Here is a 26,566-nt window from a genome sequence, read left to right on the forward strand (position 1 = left end):
ATGTGAAAATGCTATAGAATTTAAATGAATCTAAGAATACATGTCAATTTCCACACACAGTGTGCTTCCTGCTTACACTGGGTAGAGACGACTTCTTCTTCTTCTTAAAGATTTTATTTATTTGACAGAGAGAGACACCGCGAGAGAGGGAACACAAGCAGGGGGAAGGGGAGAGGAAGAAGGAGGCCTCCTGCTGAGCAAGGAGCCTGATGGGGCTCTATTCCAGGACACTGGGATCATGACCTGAGCAGAAGGCAGCTGCCTAGGACCAAGCCACCCAGGCATCCCTGGGTAGAGACTTCTTAATAGAGATATTATATTACTCATTCAGTTGTTCATTAACATAGTGTAATAATAGTGAAAGTGCATGCTTAACAACTGACATTAAATAAATACTTATGTCTTCTGAAAAGGCAAAGCCCTATCAGGAATTGGTGAGTTTTTTTTGCTAAAATAAAACAGATAGTAAATATTTAGTCTTTGTGGGCTAGACCATCTCTGTTGGAACTATTCAGCTCTGCCACTGTATCATGATATATAAATGAATTGCTGTGATTATGTGCTAATAAAACTTGATTTACATAGACAAAAGATGGGCCAGATTTGACTCTTTGGCCCTACTTTTCTGATCTTGTTTAAGTTTTCATTTTTTTTTAAGATTTTATTTATTTATTTGACAGGGAGAGATCACAAGTAGATAGAGAGGCAGGCAGAGAGAGAGAGAGAGACAGGGAAGCAGGCTCCCTGCTGAGAGAGAGCCCGATGCGGGACTCAATCCCAGGACCCTGAGATCATGACCTGAGCTGAAGGCAGTGGCTTAACCCACTGAGCCACCCAGGTGCCCTAAGTTTTCATTTTTAACTTGGATTGATAAAGTATAAAACCTGCCTTTCCTTCCTGGAATGTGGAACAGAACTACCTTTCTTGAACAGTTGCTGGTTCAATAAACAGTTGTTTTAAGCCAGGCATTTAATTCTTTTTTTTTTTTTTTAAGATTTTTAAAATTTATTTGACGGAGAGAGAGATCACAAGTAGGCAGAGAGGCAGGCAGAGAGAGGAGGAAGCAGGCTCCCTGCGGAGCAGAGAGCCTGATGCGGGGCTCGATCCCAGGACCCTGAGACCCATGACCTGAGCCGAAGGCATAGGCTTAATCCACTGAGCCACCCAGGCGCCCCCAGGCATTTAATTCTTAGAGCAATCCTATACAACAGGTGGTACTAATTGGATTGTGATGGCATTTTTTTGATTTAGGGGTGTTAAATCAGCCTGTCAGTTCATTGAGGATGAGGACCTCACATGGCTTCTTCACTACCACATTTCTAAGGCCTGGAAAGACACTGGCATCTATCACTAGGTTATTCATTAGACTGACCAAGCACATGGGTAGAGCATCAATAATCAGAGACATTCACAAAAAGGGAAAAACAAAATATTGAAGTGTAATGAAAGCTATAAACACAATCATAATTGGAAAAATCAGAATATCGTTGGGTTTGCTTATACTTAGTTTATGACATATTATAATTTTAAACATTTTAAAGTTGTGAAAAATGATCTATAGGTAGGGAAAAAGGAATCATTCATGAATGTGTAGTTGCGTGAATAAGCTGTGCAGTCATTACCTAGGTCATGAAATGGGATCACAATTCTCCTTACCCACTGTTCTGGCTTCTGTGATAATACTTTTCTTGCTTTCTTTGAAATTATTCTAATATGCATTCCTGAATTATGTTTTGCTGAGTTAGTTTTGCCATTCATGAATGTTCTAGGAAGAGAATAGTGTTCTGAACATCCTTGGGGTTGGATCTCAGTGCACATGTATTAGTCAGCCAGGGCTCCCATAACAGAATACCACAGACTGGGGGGCTTAAACAATAGGAACGAGTTTTCTCACAGTTCTGGCGGCAAAAAGGTCCAAGATCAAGGTGTCAGTAGAGTTGGTTTCTGAAAGTTCTTTCCTTGGTGTGTAGACTGCTGCCGTCTCTCTGTGTCCTGATGTGGCCTTTACTTTGTATGTGCACACTCCTGGTATCTCCTCTTCTTAGAAGGACCTCGGACCTTGGATTAGGCCCAATCCTTATGCTATAACCTTAATTACCTCTTAAAAACCCTATCTCCAAATATAGTCCCATGAGGTTAGGGCTTCAGAATATGATTTTTAAAGACAGTTTAGTCTGAAATGATACTTGTGGCATGAATTTGTTTTGGAGGCATATTGGGAAGTGGAATGGTTGACTCCTATCCTGTGCACACCTGCACCTTGAGTAATTAATGTCGAAGTGCCCTCCAAAGTGGTGGTACCGGCTCACACTGCTGAGGGAAGTGCATGAAAGTCCCTGTTGCTCCATATTCTTGCCAATCCTTGATAGGTCAGTCATTTTATTTATTTTTTTACTTTTTTAAACTTTATGCTCTTTTAATTACTGTGTGTCAATATGTCAATCATTTTAAATTGTGCTAATCTGGTGGGTGTATAATGACTTCTTGGCTTTTATTTGCGTTTTCTTGGTTATCAGTGAGGTTTTTCTTTTTCTTTTTCTTTTTTTTATGTTATGTTATTCTTTCCTTTCTGCATCCCCGTTTTCCACTTTCCTCCTGATTAAAGTACCTCCTTTAGAATGTATTAATGGTCAGCTTAAATTCCCTTAGTTTTTGTCTGTAAAAGATGATGGTTTTCCTTTGCTTTTGAAAGATACCCTTGCCTTCTAACTTAATAGATCTTGGAGCATGCAATTCTGCTGTCTTCTGGCTTCCATTGTTTCTCTCTGGGTTTCTGTTCTCACTTAAGTTTTGGCCTGGGGGCTCACTATCTCCCTACATACTTTTATGAAGGTTTTAAATTATTTTATGTAGCATTTTTAATTGTTTTCAGTGGGGAGATTAACACAAATAATCTCGCCCACTGTTTCTAAAAACTGGAAGTCAGTATTGTTTTTATTTTGAATTATATATGGAAAGGGGGGCAACTGATTCTTTTCAGTGCCTAAGAACTTCCAAAGTTGTAATATCCAAGCAGTCTCTTGTTGAGCCAGGGGTAGGCTGCCAACCAGAATGCTGTTAATGAAGAGGGGAAGGTCCCGGATCTGAGGTCCTCTCTTCTTTGTGTCTTCTTTCTTGAGCAAATCTCCTAATAATAAAATTTTATAATTCTTTTGGGGATAGATGACACTTACTATTTCAAAATCCTTCAAAGAATATCTTATCTGAGTTACTGCTTAATGTCTGTTTAGTGGAAGAAGAAATGGTGGACTCACCAGGATAGCTATGGATTATCACATCAGTTAAAAAGTTCTCAGTTATTGTGTGACCTTATGAAAGGGTATATGTTTTTTTTTTTCATTTGTGAAAGACTAGGTCTTCCATTTTGTGTGTTTGTTCAGTATGTTTTGAACAATATTTCTCTTGACAATCAGAAAACAGTTCAGGAACTCGGAGCTCAGAAAACCCAATTCAAGTACTGCTGGTACGTTTTTTAACCTTTGGTAGATATGTAATCATTTTAGACCTTGAAAACAAATAAAGTAACTCCACGGTAATGTGGCTGGTAGACACAACTTTTTGAAAGGGTCACCAGCTTTGTGACATTCCAGTGAGATATGAACCTTTGCTGTCATCCAAAAAAGTGCATAATGCATAGATAACAAGTTTGTACACCTTCTCAAGGGGCCATCTGAACCTGAGGCATGAACTATAAATACCCCTCCTCAACTCAGCAATGCAGCCAGGGGTCTCCACTTAAGAGAGGTGCTAGTTCAGAGCCTCCCTTTAGGGAGATAGTCTGCCAGTCTTGATAAGGTCAACATTTCCATTTCAACGCAGATCCACTCCACGCCACCATGATTATAGATATCATTGCCCACCTAACTATTTTGATCACATGGAGAAACTTATGATGTGTTTTAGATGGTGGGAAATTCACAGCTGTTACAGGGAAATAGACTCGAATGATTTGCTTACTGACAGGAAGTGTCACCATTATGTGAAAGAAAATCGTTATTGGAGTTCTAATCAGATATTCTTTCTTTTTTTTTTCATGGAAGCTATTTCCTCTGCCTCTCCTCTACGTTGGAAACCACATAAGTGGATTATCAAGCACAAGTAAATTAAGGTAGAGTGCAGGAGAATGGTTGATGGGAGGTTTTTGACTCATTTATTTCCAGTGGTACAAAGACCAAGTTTGATTTTGAATATACTGCCTGGGCTACATACAGAAGACAATAATATTTACTAATTTAAGAGAACTAAGTGGAGTTTTGAGTTTAATTTGCTTATATTTTTAGGAAACTTAAAAAGTTTTTCCTTTTTATTCAAGTCTGAACATAGAATGTGAGATCTGTGGGCATCAAGACAGAGAATGTCTGACTTATCCAGGTGGATTTATTTATATTGTATATCCAATATCCAATACATTTATATGAATGGTTCTGTGAAACTGGTTTCATCATGGTTTTGTAAAATCAGGAACATCCTGTCAGATTTAGTAGGTCAGGTTTGGTCCAGAGAAAAATAAAGGACAGATGTTATATTTAAGTGTGTTATATACTTCTGAAATTTGCATTTCCATGTGTTTTAGGGTCCTTTGATTAACTACTTTTGTTAAAAGTCACTGTAAAAATGGAAATGGAAGTAGAAAGACCACGCCACTCTTTATACTGGAAAACTTGGATGCGAGCTGTGTAGCCTAACTAATGAATGCATATGAATGCAGGTGTAAATAACGAGAAAATGAAGTTTGTGCAAAGGATGACAGAGATTGAGGAAAACCTTGTTAGTTCAGTGAGAGTAACAGGGGCCAGGTAGAAAGTAGACCAGAAGGAGAAGTTCAGATAAAACAGACAACTGAAATCAGACCTGTCATCTTTCCTCTTGTTTGGAAACGACAGGTTGTGATTATGGAAAACAAAATGTGAAATGTTGGTTGTAGTTATACATTTTAGTTGTTTTTTTCCTTGTTTTTTTGTTTGTTTATTTGTTTCTTTCACTCAGGACAATCAGTTTTCCTTATTTGTCTCAAATTTGTGTTAAAGTGTCTTGTGGTAGGTGCAAGCCCTGTGTTACCATGTATCCTGTTGGCCTGTCTCTGAGTGAGTGCACCTGCTGCTGCCCCTCATGCTGAAGGGCTTTGGGGGTCTCTGCTTCCTAGATGAGAGCTGCTTCTTCTTCTTTTTTTTTTTTTAAGATTTTTTTAGTTATTTATTTGACAGACAGAGATCACAAGTAGGCAGGCAGAGAGAGAGAGAGGAGGAAGCAGACTCCCTGCTGAGCAGAGAGCCCGACGTGGGGCTCAATCCCAGGACCCTGGGATCACGACTCGAGCCAAAAACAGAGGCCTTAACCTGCTGAGCCACCCAGGTGCCACTGCTTCTTCTTTTTTAAAAAGTGATTTTAGAAACGGCCTTATTACAAGTGTTCTAAACTGCTCTACATGCATTGCAGAATGGGTATAACTTCTCTTCACCAATACAGCACTCTTCTCGAGTAGCAAGCAAGTAGCAGCGTTAGAAATATCTTTACCACATGTGTTCTTAAACACTTTCTACGTGCATCTGAAAGAGGGAAGAGGGGGCATTCCTTGGGTGCCGTGGGGCTTTCTGGAAGAGAGAAGGAACCAGAAAATGAGACTGAGTAGGAAGAAAGATTGTTTATGCAGGGTATCATGTAATGCATTCCCCTGTGCCTCATATTTTCCATAAATGGGTGGTTGGTTCTACTGGTTTGATCATCTGCAGGTTCAGTTTTTCGGACAAGATCAATCTATTGGTATGTTGGGTGCTTCCTACTGTATCATGGGACCACAAAATGTTTTAGCCCATTTTTTTAAAGATTATTTATTTATTTATTTGACACAGAGAGAGAAAGAGAGACACACAGCGAGAGGGAACACAAGCAGAAGGAGTGGGAGAGGGAGAAGCAGGATTTCCGCTAAGCAGGGAGCCCAACACAGGGCTCTATCCCAGAACCTTGGGATTGTGACCTGAGCCAAAGGCAGATGATTAACAATTGAACCACCCAGGTGCCACACCCACTTTTTAAGAAAATAGCTTTTTAAGGTGTAATTGGCATAAAGTAAAGTACACATAATTAAACGCACATTATGATAAATTTTGACCTATGTATATATCTGTGAAATCCATCACCACAATATCCAACACCCACAAAAATTTCCTCAAGTGTCCTACTTATAATGATATTAAATTGATCAATTCCCCTTTTAATAATTTTAAGGGATCAGTCTGGTCCCTTCATTAGAAAGTGCCCCATCCGTCTTTCACCTAATGGTTTTAGGATTCATTGATGATAATTTCCTCGATCCATTATTTCATTACAAGTTACAATATGGTGATTTTCTAACTATATCACCCCATCTGCATGTGTTGTCTAAACTTTGATAAATACACCCTTTCACCATGTCACACAAGAAAGGCAGGATTAAGCTTTATTTATACATGTTCAGAATAATTAATTAGTGTCCTGTCACCTTCAGTGGTGACCAGTGAGTTTTTGTTTATTTTTATTTTTTGTTATCATTATAAACTCATGAATTTTCATTTATTTGATAGAAATTTTTTGTCAGATATGTGTTTTGCAAATATTTTCTCTCAGGCAGTAGTTGGTCTTTTCATTCTCTTAATACTGTCTTTCAGAGGAGAAGTTTTAAATTTTAATGAAATTTTAAATTTAATGAAATTTCCATATCAATTTTTTCTCTCATGGATCATGTTTTGGTATTGTTTTTGTTTGTTTGCTTTAAGGTTTTATTTATTTATTCAACAGAGAGAGGGAGAGAGAGAGCACCTGCACAAGCAGGGGGAGTGGCAGGCTGAAGGAGATGCAGACTTCCTGCTGAGCAGGGAGCCTGATGTGAGACTCCATCCCAGGACCCTGGGATCATGACCCAAGCCGAAGGCAGAGGCTTAACCAACTGAGCCACCCGGGTTCCCTGTGCTTTTGGTATTGTTTTTAAGAACTTGTTGCCAAGCGGTGCCTGGGTGGCTCACTCAGTTAAGTGTCTGACTCTTGATTTCTGCTTAGGTCAGGATCTCAGGGTTTTGAGATTGAGCCCTATGTCAGGCTCCATACTCAAAGGAGTGTCTGCTTGGGATTCTCTCTCTTCCTCTGCCTCTCCCCACTTCCCTCTATTAAAAGAAAAAGTTATATATATATATACATATATATAAATCTTACAAAAAATAAAAATAAAAACTCATTGCTGAAACCAACATCACCTAGATTTTCTCCTATGCTATGCTATCTTCCAGGAATTTAATAGTTTGCATTTTACATTTAAATGTATGGCCTGTTTTGATTTTATTTGTGAAAGGTATAAGGTCTATCTGGATTCTGTTTTTTTGCATGTAGGTGTCCAGTTGTTTGAACATCATTTGTTGAAAAGATCTTCCTTTCTCCGTTGAATTATGTTTGCTCCTTTGTCAAAGATGAGTTGATTATATTTGTGTAGGCTTATTTCTTGGCTCTCTAGTCTGTTCACTTCATCTATTTCATTACTTGATATTTCAAGTCATTTTATAAATAATTCTTTTGATATTCATATTATCCCATCTCAGGCCAATGGGAGGCCCTTTGAGTAGGCTTTTATATTCTAGGCCCCCAGTAATCTGACTATTTCCTTGCTGTTTGGCACATGATGTCCCAAGCTTACCTTGGAGTTTTCCTGCCATTTCTTCAAGGATCCCCTGGTTAATTTAATGTTAAAGGTTATGTTGAGGCCACAATCTGGGTGCTATATATATTCTGAAGGACCAGCCAACACAGTTTCCTGATGATTGATATGTGGAATGTCCGACAAAGGTGACTTCATGGTTTTTGGAAGAATGGGATTACCATTGATTGGATATATACCTAGGAGGATTTCTGGTAATTAGGCAGTTCTCTGTTTAAATATTTTCAGGAATTGTCAAACTGTTTCCCAAGGTGGGTACACCATTTACAGTCCCACCAGCAGTGTAAGAAGGCTACAACTTCTCTACATTCTTGCCAAATATGTTATTATCTATCTTTTGGGTTATGGTTGTTCTAATAGTTGTAAAGTAGTATCTTGTTGTGGTTTTGATTACATTTCTCTGATGGCTAATGATGTGAAGCATCTTTTCATGTACTTATTGGAGATATATACATATAGATATATATATATATATATCTGTATCTATCTATATATCTATATATATCTATTCAAATCTTCTGCCTATTTTAATAGGATTATTCATCTTTTTAAGTATTAAGTCTTCTTTATATTTTATATACATAGGTGCCTTATTATCTGTATGATTGCAAAATTTTCTCTTATTGTGTGGGCTTTTACTCTCTAAATGTATACTTTGAAACAAAAGTTTTAAGTTTTTTAAAATTTAACAAAGTAAAATATACATAATATAAAATATCATTTTAACCAATTTTTTAAAAAGATTTTATTTTTTTTATTATTTGACAGAGAGAGAGGGATCACAAGTAGGCAGAGAGACAGGCAGAGAGAGAGGGAGATGCAGGCTCCCCGCCGAGCAGAGAACCCGATGTGGGGCCCAATCCCAGGACCCTGAGATCATGACCTGAACTGAAGGCAGAGGCTTAACCCACTGAGCCACCCAGCAGCTCCTGTTTTAACCATTTTTATGTGTACATTTCATTGGCATTCATTATATTACGTGTTGGGCAACCATCTCCACTATATCTAGAACTTTTACGTCATCTTAAACTGAAGCTCTGTACCCATTAAATAGTAACTCCCCATTTTCCCAGGCCCCCAGCCACTGGTAACCTCTATTTTACATTCTTTCTCTATGAATTTGCCTACTGCAGATATTTCATGCAGTGAAATCATACAATCTTTGTTCTTTTAAATTATGAATTTTTTTAATGAGCATAATGTTATCAAGGTTCATCCATGTTGTAACATGTGTCAGAATTTTATTCCCTTTTCTTTTAAAGTAAACTTTAAGTCCAGTGTGGGACTCAAACTCAGAACCCCAGATCAAGAGTGCTCTACTGACTGATCCAGCCAGGCACCTCTGTTCCTTTTTTGTTGTTGTTGTTGTTGTTGTTGTTAAAGCTAAATAATATTCTATTGTTTGTATGTACCCATTGATTATCCACTTATAAACTGAAAATTTTTATGGAGCTAATTTTTCAATTTTTCTTTTGCTGCTTGTGCTTTTGGTATTGTATCTTAGAAGACCTTGCCTAATCCAAGGTCATGAAGATTTACCCCTACGTTTTCTTCTAAGATTTTAATAATTTTAGTTCCTATTGGAAGTCTCCTACAAAGGCTTTAGGTCTTTGATACATTGTGAGATCAATTCCTGTATGTGGTTTGAGGAAGGGGTCCATGTTCCTTCTTTTGCATGTGGGTGGATAGTCAGTTGTTCCAGTACCATTTTTTTTTTGAAAAGATATTTCTTTCTCCATTGTATTGTCTTGGCACCCTTCTTGAAAATGAATTGACCATAATTGTATGGATTTATTTCTTGATTTTTTTTAAATTTCTTGATTCTTAATCCTATTCATTTGATTATATTTCTATACTGATTATGGTAGCTTTGTAGTAAGTTTTAAAATTGGGTCCACAAACTTTGTTCTTCTTTTTCAAGATTGTTTTGGCTTTCTGGTTTCCTTGTATTACCATATTAACTTTAGAATCAGCTTGTCAGTTTCTGGGGGGAAAAGCCAACTGAGATTTTGACAAGATTTTTGATTCTGTTGGCTCTATAGATCTATTTCGGGGAGTACTTCCATTTTAATAATATTAAGCCTATTGATCCAGAAACATGAAGTGTCTTTCCATTCATGCTTCTTTAATATTCTAACAATATTTTGTAGTTTTTAGTATACAGGTCTTATACTTCTTTTCTTAAATTTATTCCTAAGAATTGTGTTCTTTTTCATGTTATCATTAACAGAATTTTTTTAATTCCCTTTTTGGATTGCTCATTGCTAGTGTATAGAAGTATAATGATATGGGACGCCTGGGTGGCTCAGTCGGTTAAGTGGCTGCCTTTGGCTCAGGTCATGATCCCAGGGTCCTGGGATTGAGTCCCGCACTGGGCTTCTTGCTCAGGGGAGAGCCTGCTTCTCTCTCTCCCTCTGCCTGCTCCTCTGCCTACTTGTGTTCTCTCTCTCTCTCTCTGTGTCAAAAAATAAAGAAAATCTTAAAAAAAAAAAAAAAGTATAACTGATGTTTATATATTCAATTTTTTCCCCACACTCTTGCTTAACTATTAGCCCAGATAACTTTTTAGTGGAATACTCAGGGTTTTCTATATGTGTCATCTGCAAATAAAGATAACTTTATTTCTTCCTTTCCAAACAGTATGCCTTTTTTTTCCCCCTCCAGCTTAATTCCCCCTTTTAGAATCTCAAGTACTTGTTAAATTGATGTGGGGTTGAGAGCAAGCATTATGGTCTTATTACTGATCTTAGGGGGGAAACATTCAGTTTTTCATCAGTAAATATACCTTACTTGCTTTTTTTTGAATTAATTGACTTTTGGCTTACTTTGAAAAAGGCAGTTCTAACCGGTCTCATAAGTTACAAAGTTCCTGAAAATTCTTTCTGTACCTGCTCTCTTTTTGTGGGATTATTGATCACATACAACCCCTCCTCAGGTCTGGTCAGGAGGAGCTGGCCACTAACCTTGTGGCTCTGGTTCTGACTTTCCTTCTCTAGGTCGCCATCTTCTCAGAATCATATCTGGAAGCAGATGAAAGTGGGCTGTTTCAGCCCAGGCAGTTTGTTGGCTGTGCACTGAGCTGTGCTTAGAAGCTGGGTTTTGACAGTCAGTGAAATGTTTTTAAGTCTTTTTAAAACGTAGTGAATATATCTTCATTACCTAGAGTTTTTTGGGAAAAATAACCCATAATTTTATTCTCTAACATACTATTTACTTTATTTTTTAAAAAAGATTTTATTTATTTATTTGAGGAGGGGGAAAGGCACAGAGGGAGAGTGGGAGAGAGAAGCAGACTCCCTGTTCAGTGGAGAGCCTGATGTGGGGCTTGACCCCAGGACCCCAGGATCACGACCTGAGTGGAAGGCAGATGCTTAACTGACTAAGCCACCCAGGCACCCTTAACATACTATTTTATTTTATTATCATTTTTAAAGATTTTATTTATTTATTTGACAGAGAGAGAGAGATCACAAGCAGGCAGAAAGCAGGCAGAGAAAGAGGGGGAAGCAGGCTCCCTGCTGAGCAGAGAGCCCGATGCGGGCCTTGATCCCAGGACTCTGAGACCATGACCTGAGCCAAAGGCAGAGGCTCAACCACTGAGCCACCCAGGCACCCAACATACTATTTTAAACATCGATTTCAGTCTTTTCCCATATGGTGGACTGCATCTTGTTTTAGTAGTAGACTCTATGTAGTTTTGTGCCTTCTTTATTTAATATTAATTTTCTAATAGTTACATAAAGTTTTACATTATAGAGTTAACATATAATGTTCCCTCAGGTAGATTTATCATATTTTTTTTATCATTGCCTTGTATGACTTTTAAGTTGTTTCTGATGTTTTTCCCAAAGACATTATTGCAGTGAACACATTTGTGCACATGGTTTTTTTCTTTCTTTTGTATTATTACTTCAGGGTAAGTGTCCCAACAAGAAATAATTAGGTCCAAGGTTAGCAGAACTTAATGACAATTGATACATTGTTCCAACTCAGTTTGCTGAAGGGTGTGTTGGTTTACATTACATACAATCTTTTAGCATGGTCTTTGTAGTTTTAGCACAATCTTTTCAGTAGTTGGGTTACATGAATTTTGAAAAATTGTTAATAAGTGAAAATAATTGTTAACAAGTGAAAGTGGCATGAAACTATTAAATCTCCGTTTCTTTTTATTATTTAATGTGATTTGTTAATGGTATAGGTGAGAATTAAGGTTAATTTCTATGTTTAATTTGGAAAGTAAGTGAGCTTAATTAAAAATGTAAAACATGTTAAAAAAAATACTTGGCATCTGATGTTATTATATTTGAATCTTTTCCCAACAGCTTGCCGATGTTCACTGTGCTCAGAAAATTTACCATTCCATTCACTTTACTCCTGGAAACCATCATACTTGGGTAATTCTTGTTTTTCTTCTATTCCTCTTATGTCCTTTCCCCTCATCCTACATTATTTTTATGTAGCAAATTCTCAACATCTAGTTATTTTTCCAAAGAGTTGTTTTGAATTGCTAGTAGCAATAACTTAGGGCCCTGGGCCCCGTGGTTGATTCACTTAAAAGCATCTCCTGTTTCCATGATTCCTTAAGAACATAATGTGTGATTTTTTTAAATTGTAATTTTATATTAGACTAATAATATGTGTTTATGATAGAAAATTCTTTTAAAAATGCAAGAGCCTCAAAACAGATGTAAATATGTTTCCTGAATCCGATGGAATGTACACTGATTTTGGAATACAGAGGAAAAATTGTCCGTGTGTACCACAGGATAGAAATGCAGGAAATCACAGAAATCCATTTTGATATAGTGATTGTGATGTAACATAGGAATAAATTAATTTTTATAATGTTGGTTTAAAAATCTCTCATAAAGACACTCAGGCTGGACTCTAAAAATGTGAGTCCTAGTTTTGCTGGGAAGACCATTTAGCAATGAAATTTGGATGATGGCCCAGTTCTAAGTCCTACTGTTGAATTTTATCCTAATCTTTGGATGCTTGATAGAAGACCAACTAGAACTTCCAGCAGGACTCTTCTGCATTTTGTCACAGCATCTTTCCAATGAGAACAGAGAAATACATTTATAATTAGATTAGATATCTGCTTAAGAAATACATTTGATCTAATTTATTAATCCACTTACAGGTGCTTACAGTGCTTTCTCTAGGTAAAGTGATGTCCATTAGATTTTAGCCATAAGACTGTGAACAATGTCTGTTTTCAGTTTAAGAGTCATAATCCCTGTTTTTTCCTGCCTTGCTCCTTCCCTTCTCTATCCATCCAGGAAACAGTATTCCTTGAGCATCATCGTCAGTGTTTTTACCATTGTGCTTGGTGCTTTCATAGCAGCTGGGTAAGACTTTGGACTGTTTCTGCTCAATAACTTCTTTGTGCCTTTGACAATAGGCCCGGCCCCACCCTCATTTTCCATTCTCCATCTGGCTGCAGTTGAATTGAGCAGCCAAGAGACAAGTCTGTTGATGTTAGTGGGTTCCCCATGTGTTCCTGTGAAAGTCAGAGTGGGTTCCAACTTGGCCAGAACATTTCTGAGAACATGTAAAGGGAACATTAGAAGATATGAATACAGCTTTTCTCCCTAAAAAGGAGTAAACTATTTCCTATTATTACTGAATGTTTGTCTTCAATACAGAAATTCACTAGAAAAGTTCTTGGGCATCTGGTCAAGAATAACAGCTTTATAAAGCCCTTGCAGGCTGATTTGTTTTGTCACCTGTGATGCCTTAGCAGTCTGTTTCCAAGGCTGGCATGCTCTCATTAAATGTATTTGTATATTTGGGACATGAGCCAATACCAGTGTATGACTAAGTGGATCCTTGAACAACACGGCGATTAAGGGCACCAACATCCTCTCCCCCCGTACATAGTGGAAAATCCGAGTATAACTATTTGCTCCCTAAGAACTTCAGTACTGATAGCCTATTGTTGACTGGAAGCCTTATTGATAACATAAATAGTTGATTAACACATATTTTGTATGTTCTATGTATTATATACTGTATTCCTAAAATAAAGGAAGCTGGGGAAAAGTGTTAAGAAAATCATATGGAAGAGAAAATACATTTACTCTACTGTACTGTATTTAGTGAAAGAAATCCACAGATAAATGGATCAGCACAGTTCAAACCTGTGTTGTCCAGGGTCAGCTAGAGTGTCTTACTCATTAAAATGCAAGAGCAGGAATGTGGACTTCCAGGTTTGCAGTTGCAAGCAGACACTCAGACTCCTGACTTTTACAGCCTAGTGGTTAAAGCTTGTGTGCAGTTATATTCTGTGGGTCCAGAACTTAGCCTGGCCCTTGTCAGCTGTTTCTCAGCCTCTCTCTGCCTCAATTTTACTCATCTGTAAGGTAAAGAATGTAATAGAAAAGAAAAACCTGCCTGAGTGAAGGGAAGAATGCAAAGATTGGATGAATTTCAGTTAAAGTAGTTTTCTTAACTGATTTATTTGGATGATACTTATTGTCTGGGGACACCTGGGCACCTGGGCAGCTCAGTCGGTTAAGCATCCAACTCTTGATTTTGGCTTAGGTCATGATCTCAGGGTCCTTAGATTGAGACCCGCATCTGACTCCATGCTCAGCATAGAGTCTGCTTGTCCCTCTCCATACCCCTGCTCTCTCTCTCTCTCTCTCTCAAATAAATAATTAAATAAAATCTTAAAAAAAAGTTCTGGAACACTAATTGCAAAATAAATAAGGATGTGGATATTCTCTTCTAGTCTCTTCACTTACTAGGTGTATAAGCAGGGAGCTATTTAACTTCCCTGCACCCCAGTTATTTCAACTATAAAATAGAGATTAGAATGGACCCACCTGAATGCAAGCTGGTGTGGCCACTCTGGAGAACAGTATGGAGGTTCCTCAAAAAGCTGAAAATAGAGCTACTATATGACCTTGCAATTGCACTACAGGGTATTTACCCTTAAGATACAAATGTAGTGATCTGAAGGGGCACCTGCACCCCTGTGCTTATAGCAGCAATGTCCACAATAGACAAACTATGGAAAGAACCCAGATGTCCATCAACAGATGAATGGCTAAAGAAGATGTGTTTCATATACACAATGGAATACTATGCAGCCATCAAGAGAAATGAAATCTTGCCATTTGCAGTGATGTGGATGGAACTAGAGGGTGTTAGGCTAAGCAAAATAAGTCAGTCAGAGAAAGACAATTATGATATGATCTCACGGATGAGGAATTTGAGAAACAAGACAGAGGATCATAGGGGAAGGGAGGGAAAAATGAAACAAGATGAGAAACCAGGGAGGGAGACAAACCATGAGAGACTCTTATCTCAGGAAACAAACTGAAGGTGGCTGGGGAATGGAGGGGGAGGGATGGGGCGGCTGGGGGATGGACATTGGGGAGGGTATGTGCTATGTGAGTGCAGTGAATTGTGTAAGACTGATGAATCACAGACCCGTACCCCTGAAACAAATAATACATTAGATGTTAATTTAAAAAAAATAGACCCACTTAATAGGATCTTTGTGTGAATCAAATGGGATAACAATAAATTGGGGTTTATACACTAGTATGTGGCCCAAACCATGTTGAGTGTTTACTGTCAGGTGTCGGCTTAGGTGTGGCAGGGGGAATCCAGAGTTAACAAAACAGACAGGAATCCTTGCTTTCGAGGAGCTTCCTTTCTAGTTGGTGGGGACAGACAGTAAGCAAAAGAAACAGATTAGAAAACAGGGCATGCCAGATGGTGACAGATAATGATGATGTATTTTTTTTTTTTAATTTTACATGTGTTAATTTCTTGCCTAGACCACAGTTTGTTATTTATGGTTTCATTGGTAATGTCCTCCTTCTCAGTCCTGGCGGTGGCTGAGTTGAGCCCCCCTGCGAGCTGGCCCCTGGTTTGAGCACTATTTCCGGCCTCTGGTTGGAGCCAGCATGGACAGGAAAGGGCAGCACTGAGAGCCTATTGTAGTCTTGAAGTTTTGTTCCAAGAAACTCCTAGGAGCAAAGGAGCTAAAAGAGGGAGGTGCTCTGTTGAAAGCACCCTCCTCCCACAGTGCCTTGGGGTGTCCCCTGGGCAGCCTCTCTTTAATTAAGTTCCTTTGAGCTCAATTTGGAAACTACTGACTTTGAGGCAGTTGTACACATTTCCAAAAGAATGATTTATAGAAATGTCTGGAAGACTTTGGTGAGAAATGGCACTTCAGATGCTGTCTCTGGAGGCATATTTCCAGCCCCACTGAGTGGAAATTCAGCTCATAGTTACCACATATGATATTCTAATGAGATGAAAGGGTAAATAGTGTTTTCAGAGCATTGCATTTCCCCCCAAGAGCTAGCTTGGAGCAGCACTTCTCGACGTTTTCCTTCTTTAGCATCCAGAGAATGGGTACTCTCTGGGTGGGTGACAAGCGCCCTTCGCTGAAGGCTGGCCATCACCCCACCCTTCTCTCCTCTCATTAAGATCTTCTTATCCAAATGCAAATTACTATAGAGCTGATTCAGTCAGATGGGCCAGTTTATGCTGCTGTAACAAACAGCTCCCACATTTACACACCAAATATATTCTGCTCACACTGCATACTCAGACCAAAATTAGTTACATGGGATGGGGTGGGGGGTGCTGTGCTCATGGTAGCTACTTAGGGACTGAGGATGATGAAACCCCTGCCTCAGAAGGGACTTCCTTCCTCACCCAGGAGGGAAGAAGGCATGTGGGGAATCATGTGTTGGCTTTTCAGACTTTTGCTTGGAACTGCCATGGGTTACCTCCTCTTACATTTTACTTGCCAGACAAGTCACATAGCCAGAAAAAGTCAAATATTATGTCTGAAAACAGCCCTAAATGACAACTACAATGGTTAACCATGAATCTGCTCTCATGTATTAAAGCAAGCAAATTGTTTTCAAACTTCTGTGCTTTTACCAATGGCCTGAATGAGTGGTGTTGGGGACATGTAACCCCTGGAGTAGAAGACCTGAGAAATCTGGGAATTTCCCTCAGGCTCTCTGAGCTCCCCTAGGAACCTGTTTTTTTTTTTTTAATCCATTCAACTCTTTGCCATTTTATGCAACAGCAGACTCTTCTTAACACAGAGCCAAATGTGGGTAGGCGTGAGATTTGGAAGACCCTTATTTTGAGAGATTCTATTTTTTGTGATTGAGCCAGAGAATTCTGATTTATGATGATCTAAAATTAATTTGCATTCTCGCAAATATATTTGTAGTTAATGGTACCAGCAGAAGCCTTGAATAAATCTGGTTTAATTTGGATTCAGATTTTGATGAAATTTTTGCCACTTTTTCCCCTTCTCTTTGGTTAGAAATAGTCTTTAAAAAATTTATTTTTTTTTAATTTTGCAGGGATCAGGATATGCCACTCCAAAATAGGCCACTTAGGCATAAACATTATTTTGAGCTGAAGGCAATTAATTAAGAATCAACAGATGTAGAAAGAATTCTCTGTCTTCCCCTTTCCTGGCTAAAAGTAGACCATAAATTTCCTTTTGTAAGAGTGGTTCCCCCTACTCCCTCTACCCTGAACCCTCCACCAGGAATAGGAAAGCAGTCCTTATTACTGGTGATGGAGAGTTAGTACCAAGAGGAGTCTGCATAAATAACCCTTACTACAATAAACCTTCTCTTCCATTAGTTTCCCCTATAAATTTCCTAGTCTTTATTCCATAATTTATTTGTTCCTTGGAATCCAAACTTCTTCATTTTTAAAATGATATATAAGCCCCAGAGTCTAACTACTTATTTGAGATTCATTTTTTTGTGAACTCCTTTACATGTAAAATATTTAATAGAAGTTGTATTCCTTTTCTCTTGTTACCCTACTGTCAAATTTGCAGGCTCCAGTGACTGAACCTAAGAGTGTAGAGGAAGCCCCTTTGATGCTAAGTATTTCTGAATTATGACATGGCTCTCATACTGTCTGTAAGATCAAGTGTGGTAGATTAATCACCTCAGGGCTCAGCTGTTCTCTCTGTCCTCCCTGAGCCATTTTTATACTAGTCCTCCCTGAACATTTTTATACTAGTATTATTTATATAAAATGGAAATTGAAGGTGGTGATGGGGATGGGGAGAAAGGAGTCTTAGAGGAGTTGTGGAGAAGGAATGGATCCTTGCCTTGTTTTATCGTTGGACCGGGTGTGATGGGTACCCAGACATCACGGTGGGTGATGTGACCAGCCGGGTACCAGATGGAGGTGTCAGTTCCTCATTTGACCCCTCTTGCCCCAGTAACTGCCCAGCTGTCCCCACAGGGCTGTACCCGGAGATGGCCCTGGTTATTACAATAAGCAAATCCACTGGGTGGGTTGGACAAATCACTCCCTTTAGAAAAGAAGGGCATCACCAATGATTATGCCAGTTGATTGTTAGTGAAAGAAAGGCCTTTGCCGTTGAAGGAAGATGGTTAATGTCCCTTTGGTGTTAAGCCATTCATGATTAAATTGAAGCCACCTGATGGCCTGGTTTTGTTTTGTCTGGAGGCAGAGCAGAGGAATTAACCACAGAGGGGGAAAATATGCCAGAGGGAAAAAAAAAAGGTAGTTACGGGCATCACAAGTGGATTTGATTAGGGAAAGATAAAACAGGCAGGCTTTGAAGGCCAAGCTGTGTGAGTTTCTGAATAATCATCCTCCTTTTTGTGTTCTCCCTTCCAGTTCTGACCTCGCCTTTAACTTGGAAGGCTATATTTTTGTATTCCTGAATGATATCTTCACAGCAGCAAATGGAGTTTATACCAAACAGAAAATGGACCCTAAGGTACCAGGCCTTCGCTCCTGTGGTTTTTAGGCTTTGTCATCTTGTCGTTGAAATTGCATGAAAAAAGAAATGAATTTGTAAAGTTGGCATGTAATTTAATTTACATGGTATGCTTTATAAATCACTGATTTCTTTTCAGTTATCCTCTCTGTATGGGTTCTTGTTACCCCGACCTTGCAAAGTTTTGGGAGAAAATCAGATAGGGAGGGAAAAGACACCACTATTTTCCAGGCAGAGTCAGAATACGTAAAGAGGAGATTATTTGGAAAGGCAAAATAAACTTAAAAGTTTTTTGCAGTCCTGCTCAGTGAGCAAGGCAAAGTAGGGGGTATTCTGAAGCAACCCTAGTTTGGGAGCCTGAAGACGTGGGTGACGCAAGTTTTGCGGCTTCCTGGTCTCTGTGACTTGGACCCTTAACTCCTCCAGACCTCAGATCCTTCTTCTGTGGCATGGCCATTGTATCTGCTCCTGGCCAGCGAGAAGTGCCTCTCCTGATCAGCCGTTGAGCAGTCCCCCAGAGACCCTTGGGCAGACGAGCCTGCTTGCACAGGGCTGCCCCCCTGCCAAGGCCCCTCGTGCTTCCCCTGCCCCAGCTGTTCCAGGAGCCCTGGAGGATGAGCCAGGCATATGTTGCCTTGTTTCAAGTTCTTTGTGTTGAGTGAGGGAGTTTGCTCAGAAGGACAGACTTATTTCTATGAGCTGTTTTTTTTTTCTGCACGGCCCTTTGTTTTTTTTTAACCGGTGGCAGTTTTACAAAACCAGGTTTCTTGCCTTTTGAGGGTCCCAATAGGTCACCCTTTATGAGAAATGGTGGAAAATGGGTGTAGCCACTTTGATGAAAAGTAAATTTATGCAAGTTTAGAAAAGGAGATACCTGGTGTTTTAACACTGCTGCTCCTTGACAGAAAGAGCAGATGTTTTTAAGGAGTTCTGTTTATATTAACACTTTCAATGTTCTTTATTTTGTTCCAGATTTCCCATTCTGAATACAATACTTAGAAAAAAGAAACAAAACCGAATCGGAATGGTAGAGATGGGTGGGACCTCGGAGTCCCTCCATTTTTATCTGTCATTTTTGTCTAAAATAAATGTTTATTTTGCTATCATGATGTACTTGAAGTGAAGCTTTTTACATTAGGAATTTGCTAAAAAAAAAAAAAAAAAGGAATTTGCTGAAAATATTCCAACACAGAGTTGGTCGGAATAGATTTTTAACTCTGCATAAATACACAATTGTGTAAATGGCTCCAGGAAATTTGGTGCTTTGTATTTCTAAAATTGAGTGTTTTCTTTGTTTTTGTAGGAGTTGGGGAAATATGGAGTGCTTTTCTACAATGCCTGCTTCATGATTATACCGACTCTTATCATTAGTGTCTCTACTGGAGACCTTCAACAGGTAAGCTGAGGAAGGTCATTGCAGTCTGACTGAGCAGTCTCTTAAAGTCTTAATAGTTAACTTCTGGCACTCACTGCAGGGAAGTGTGTAACGGTAAGTAGGATGAGCAGGAGGGTCCCTCAAAGCGAGGTCTGTGACATCCCCAGCTGCACCTTTGGCACAATCGTTTCCTTTGTGTTTATCTTCAGACACATGGGAAAGTAGTCACAAGAACTCTGGACTTGAAGTTTTTTTGAATACAATGACAGTAAAAATCTGAATTTGAGTCTTAATATCCCTATTTGCTGATGTGGGGATCCTGGGAAAACTAACTTAGAAGAGGATTTTGATCGTTTAAAAAATGGGTTTATTTATCTCCTGCCTTTATAATGGACATTTTGAAACATATGCAAAATAGAATAATTCAATGAATCTCATGTACCCACCACCCTGTGTCAACACTTTTTGGCATTTTGCCATTCTTATTTCATCTATTCCCATCTGCTTTCATTCTTTTTTCCCTCCTGGAATATTTTTAAGCAAATTCCAGAGATCATGGAGATTTGCATCTAAGTATTCTGGGAGGTACATTTGGAATTTTGAGAATGTGTTGCTTGGTATTTGCCCTGCTCACCTGTTTGCTGCACACACCTGAGAGACAAAGAAAATGGTCTAGGAATAGAGGAGGCCCAGCTGGAGGGAGTGAAGACCATCTCTCAGGAAGGGTAAAGATTCAGCTCACAGCATCCTTACTGTCCTCTTTGAAGCGTGCCAGCCCATGTCAAGCTCTGTTTTTTCAGAAAGCTGCTAACTGTAACACTTCTAAGAAGTTTGCCTGTATCTTAAGGGAGATGCTTAAGTTCATTAGAGAAAATTTGCTGGGCAGCACTTACCATCCAGCCTTGCATCTGCCCACAGAGCCAAGCCCCAGACACTAAGTCTCTGGGTGCGGGACCCAGGTTCAGGGTTCAGAGGGGCCCTGTGCAGTGGCTGCTCACCCACCACAGGACACTGTTGCTGTGTGTACTGATCAGCAGGTGTCTGTGGGGCACTCAGGTTGAGTGGATCCCATCTGTAGCCTTTCTGGGGTTTGAATACTTCGAGAAGTTTGCAGCCTCTTGTGGGCTCCTTGGGTGGATGTTGGGGCTTCTCATTCTTTCTTAAAACTACACTTTCTTATTGGTACAATCCCTTTCCAAAAGAGGGGACAGGAGAACTTGGCAGCAATGCTATGAATGGCATGGTAACCAGAAACTGAATTTTAGGTACCTTATGAGTTAAATCTCCTGGATGTATCATGTTAATAATTTGTAACATGTTCCCATAGGAATGTGTGTTCCCACATCCAAACCTTTGCTTTATGAACTTATAACAGGTACTCTTAGAAGTTTCACCTGCTTGTGGGACGCCTGGGTGGGGCCCCTTGGTGAGTCGTGGGAACGTCTGACTCTTGGTTTTGGCTCTGGTCATGATCTCATGGGTTCGTGGGATGGGCCCCACAATGGGCTCTGCCCTCAGTGGAGAGTCTGCTTCAAGTTTCTCTCCCTCTGCCCCTCCTCCCACTCCCTCTCTCTCTAAGATAAATAAGCCTTTTAAAAAGTTTTACCTCATGGGGTGCCTGAGTGGCTCAGTGTGTTAAAGCCTCTGCGTTTGGCTCAGGTCATGATCCCAGGGTACTGGGATCGAGCCCCACATGGGGCTCTCTGCTTGGCAGGGAGCCTGCTTCCCCTCCTCCACCCTCTGCCTGCCTCTCTGCCTAGTTATGATCTCTCTCTCTGTCAAATAAATAAATTAAAAAAAAAAAGTTTCACCTCCTTGTAATGCTTACCATTGCAGAATTATACTTTCTCAGTTAATAATAAAAATAATAGCTAATAATTATTGAGGACTTATCAGACTTTGTTCAAAGCATTGCACATGAACTATTTCACTGCTTTCCACAACAGCCCTCTGAGGAGAGGGTACTGCTGTTATGCTCATCTTTTAGATGAACCCAGTGTTTAAATAACTTCCAGGGATACAGGGGATCCATCTAGGCAGTCTGACCGAGGAACACATCTTCCACTGTCCTCCCAGTTACTTCATTGTATATGAAAAGTGCTTTTTTCCTTCATGCATGAAAAACCAGAACCTAGTGCTTATATCTTTAGAAAGTATAAGAGGCTGAACATATACTCTAACCTATTAAACAGTGGTGTTCTAGGAGAATATTATGCTCCTGTTCTGGCTTTTGGTGTTAAACTCTCTCAATATTTACCCTTGGCTAGCCTCTTCTGTTTGACCAGGCTCCTAAGATTTCAAACAGAAGGTACCTTCGAGCCCCAGTTGTGGTTACTAGCCACTGTAATTCCAGAGCTAAATATAGAGATTTAAAAAAAAAATCTATATGAAAATTATAATTTAGAAAAAATAGAATGTGTTTAAAGCTGTAAGAAAGGACTACTATAAAAATGAAAAAATACAAGGTCATGAAATTAAAACTTTGACTCTTTTTAAATTTACAAGTATTGTATGATAAGAGTGCCAAAAGATATGGGACAGTTTCTGTAATCAGTCATTTTTAAATCCCCGTAGAAAATATTTGATATTTTCACTAGTAAGATTGTTCTGCTCTGTTGCAAGTTTCTTTCAGTTGGTTATTTTTAACTATGGTTGAATCCATTTTAGATTGTGAAGCAAATAAAATAAAGGAGAGAACTTATGTAATTAGGTCTGTTAGTCTATAAAATTGCATTTTATTTGCAGTTTGGGGTGATTGTACCAAAAGTTGATTGATGAATTAGGGTAAAATGCTAACTTATTAACAGAAGAAGTACTTTGATGAGTCATTTTTCCTGGTTGACTGGAGAAAATCAGAGATTGTGGTAAGACTTGTATGACTAACTGCACTAGAGTTCACTCCTGGACCTTGGACTTATACAGTCAACAAATCTGGTAACAGCACCTTGATTCTGTCTCTGGTTAGCAAAGTCAGCAATGCCAGCTCCTCTTGTCAACAGTATAGGCCTTTGGAGAATACTGATTGGGTGACCTTTCTTTAGTGATTCGAATTGCTGCAATAAGTTCAGAGTACATGGTTTATTATAGTTGATGAATAGGGATAAATAATAAGATTTATTTTTCTGATTAAAAAACCCACATAAATGCAAAATAAAAAGATTCATACTCTACCATACTTTTACAACAACAGTTAGTCTAAAGGAAGCACTACTATATTGTTATTCATCTTTAATTTCTATTTTTTAAAAAATATTTTATTTATTTACTTGCGTGTGTGTGAGAGAGTGAGCAAGAAAGGGAGCATGAGCAGGGACAAGGAGAAGCAGACACCCGCTGAGCAGGGAACACAACACGGGGCTCTATCCTAGGACCCCTAGATCATGACCTGAGCCAAAGTCAGATGCTTAACTGACTGAGCCACCCAGGCGCCCCACTGTTTTAAATAAATGTCATACTACATCATTTTTTAAAATGTCACCAGCATAGCTTTATCATTATTAAAAGAGCAAAATAAAGCTAAAATCTACCAAAATTTAGAGTGGCAAAGAATCCAGATATTTTTATGAAAATGACTACATGGCCCTCAAGTGGTTCAGGAGTATATAGTTTTAATTTACTGTTTGCAGAAATACTTCCAACTTGTTGAATCAATATATGTTTTGCTACCCTTGGTTTGAAGTTCAGAGCATATGGTTTTCTATTATTTCCAGTTCTATTTTAATTTTAGATATAGATTGTTTTCTGTGTTTTTTTTTTGTTTTTTTTTTTGTTTTGCTTAGTTTTGGTCTTTGACTGCCTTGGATGTTTTCTGCACCTTCGATTGGCTTGGGCTTGCCAGTAAGATGGATTCATGTTTATTATTATTTTTCTTTCACAAGTAAGCTTTTAAAGAAAATAATTTTTTTAAATTTATTTGATAGAGATATCAAGTAGGCAGAGAAGCAGGCAGAGAGAGAGGAGGAAGCAGGCTCCCTGCTGAGCAGAGAGTCCGATGCGGGGCTCGATCCCAGAACCCTGGGATCATGACCTGAGCCGAAGGCAGAGGCCCTAACCCACTGAGCCACCCAGGTGCCCCAAAGAAAATAATTTTATGATGGAACTTTCAAACCTATGTATATAAGGAGAACAAATAGTAATAACAAACCCCATGGACCCATAGACCAGGTTCAACAATTATCAACATTTAATGTGTTTCTTTTGTTAAGAGAGGTGGACAAAGTCTCCCTAGTGAAACAATGTCAAGTATTGCAAAAATGTATTAATTGGAGAAGAATCCATTCTAATTGGCCTAAAATTTCTGAACTATAAACTTGATAAAGATTTAAATAGCTTTAAATCTATAAAATTACTAAAACTTGGCTAATAAAGTTTTGCCTAGGAAAAAGTGAATAGAACTGATATTCAATTATGTTATTCAGTCCAAACATAATGTATAGTCTTGAGTCACCTTAAAATCATTTTTGGGTGCAGGCAAAGGACAAAGAACAAATAAAATGCTCCTTTTTATTGTTGCCTGTCATTCCAAGAGGGTTAATTTCATTTTCTCAGCTAAGAGACTAAGACCAAAGTCTTGGAGAGTTGAACCTCCCTCGTAAAATTTTCTGTCCCAGCTCCTCTACCCGATTACTTGCTTGCTTTGTAAATACACAAAGTAGTTTATTTGTTCATAATGCTTACTAGGCATTTGTAAATTATTTTTTAAAAAGAGCTTGTTTATTTATTTTAGAGAGGGAGACAGTGCGTGTGAGCAAGCAGTGGGAGGAGCAGAGGGGGAGGGAGAGAATCTCAAGCCAACTCTGTGCTGAGCCCAGAACTTGACACTGGGCTCAATTCTATGACCTTGAGATCATAACCTGAGCCAAAACCAAGAGTTAGACGCTTAACTGACTGAGCCACTGAGGCACCCCAAGCATTTATAAATTCTTGAAAACAGTTCATGGACTTAGTTTTCTGAACTTGCCAACATTATTAATTTTATCATAAGCTTTCTTCTAAGATTATTTATACAAAGTAAACCCAACCATGATTTTGTGAACACAGATTAGTAGAGAGATAGTCACAGCAACAATAGCTATGTTGTGTATGTGCAACCTGCCAGGTTCTAAACAATTTCATTAAATCCTCATGTTGACCTTTTGAGGATGTTTTAAAAAAAGATCCTTGTTTTGTAAAGTGAATCTGAGATTCGGGAAATAAAAGTAATATGCCCAACATTACAAACTGGTATTGCCTAGGGTTTTTTAAAGTTGTATTTTCTGTTTGGGAAAGTGTTTCCTGTACTAAAACACACAATTTGTTAAAAGCCATAGGTTTAAACTGCAATTAATAGTCTAACCATTAGTTTTCTTTTTTTTTTTTTTTTTCATAATAGGCTACTGAATTCAATGAATGGAAGAATGTTCTCTTTATCATACAGTTTCTTCTTTCCTGTTTTTTGGGGTAAGAAACCATCCATAAGTAGAAGCTTGATCTGTGATATTTCTTGACAAATCAAGTCAAAATATACGTTCTGTCTCTCTGTCAAAAGCCCTTTGTCTTTGCTTTTCCACCTTTCTCTGGAAAGCAGCCTTGCAGCAAGGAGTGGGATGGGACCCAGGATCCCTGGGAACACAGCCTGAAAGACCAGGAGCAAGCATGAAACAGTTTTATTTTTGAAAGTCATGCCTGATATCACATTCTACTCCAAAACGTGATGTTTCCTATTAATTTCTGAAAGCATAAGTTAAGTGAAATAGTTGTAGTTTTCTCAGTTGTTGTCTCCCATTTGACCTTGAAAAAAATCTAAGCTGTGTTTGTGAGTCACCCTTTGTCAAACCATCTTTTCTTTTCTCTCTGATTTAAAAAAAAAATTCAATCCATATCACATAAACTTAGACAATACCTTTCTCTAACAAACCCCAGATTCACCTATGAGCAACAGAGCAGAGTTTCAAAGTATTTTCTCATTTTGCTATAAACTTGATGAGATGCTGTTCCTGTTTTTGTTTGCTTGTTTGTTTTACTTGCACTACTGAAGGAACTCAAGAACTAACCCCAGCAAAGTCTTTGTCCTCAGTGGTGATGTGGTAAGTGGTGCCTAGATAGGAGCCTCCATTCTCTGGGGCTTGCCTGTCAGAGGTTTAACCTGATCTGTGTATAATTCTGTACATTTCCCCCCCACTTAATAATGTGCTTCTTAGAAAACGAATACTCTTGATAAAAGTTCTTAATGTATTATGTCATCAGTAGTCCCTTTGCAAATGAAAATGCCATAAAGGCATTCCAATTATAAATAAATCAGTAAAAAATGATAAAGTCTTTAAGATTTAGGTTTCACCCACATTTAAAGATGAAAATTAGGTAGGTCTGTTTTTAAAGTGGGTCTTTTGAGGACACTAAAATCATGGCACCATTCCAACAGCGAGGTGTCCGAATTCTGGCATCAGATGCCTTGGGTTTGCCACTTACTAGTTCTGAGTCCTTGGACAAGTTACCTAACCACTCTGAGCCTCAATTTCCTTACTTTTAAAATGGGATCTTTAACAATGAGATAAAGTATGTGATTCATAGAATGGGGTTAGGTGGATTAAATGAGCTAGAGTGATGAGCCCTCAGCATGTGCCAGACACACAGAAAATGCTCAGGAATGTTAAGTGTGGTTGTTATTGTTAATATTTCTATTTCTTGAGGTCAGTGTGTTTTCACCCCAGCCAGAATTGGTTCTACCAACAGTACATGGCTTCAACACTTTTTTGCTATTACATGCATA

General features: G+C 38.7%; 1 protein-coding gene across 5 annotated transcripts in view; it reads left to right on the forward strand.

Annotated features, from left to right (window-relative positions):
* The window catches only part of SLC35D2 (solute carrier family 35 member D2), a 51,384-nt gene that overhangs the window by 11,957 nt on the left and 12,861 nt on the right, over positions 1-26,566 (forward strand). For 3 of the 5 annotated variants that reach the window (XM_046023015.1, XM_046023012.1, XM_046023014.1), the window contains 6 exons: positions 4,041-4,108; positions 12,004-12,075; positions 12,964-13,032; positions 18,341-18,443; positions 19,747-19,839; positions 25,190-25,257. In XM_046023015.1, coding sequence (XP_045878971.1) covers positions 4,041-4,108; positions 12,004-12,075; positions 12,964-13,032; positions 18,341-18,443; positions 19,747-19,839; positions 25,190-25,257 — 473 coding nt within the window. The remainder of the gene's footprint in view (positions 1-4,040; positions 4,109-12,003; positions 12,076-12,963; positions 13,033-18,340; positions 18,444-19,746; positions 19,840-25,189; positions 25,258-26,566) is intronic. The other 2 variants (XM_046023013.1, XM_046023016.1) reach the window with 2 other exon arrangements.

This window comes from Meles meles, chromosome 11, assembly GCF_922984935.1.
Source record: "Meles meles chromosome 11, mMelMel3.1 paternal haplotype, whole genome shotgun sequence".
Classification (NCBI taxonomy): domain Eukaryota; kingdom Metazoa; phylum Chordata; class Mammalia; order Carnivora; family Mustelidae; genus Meles; species Meles meles.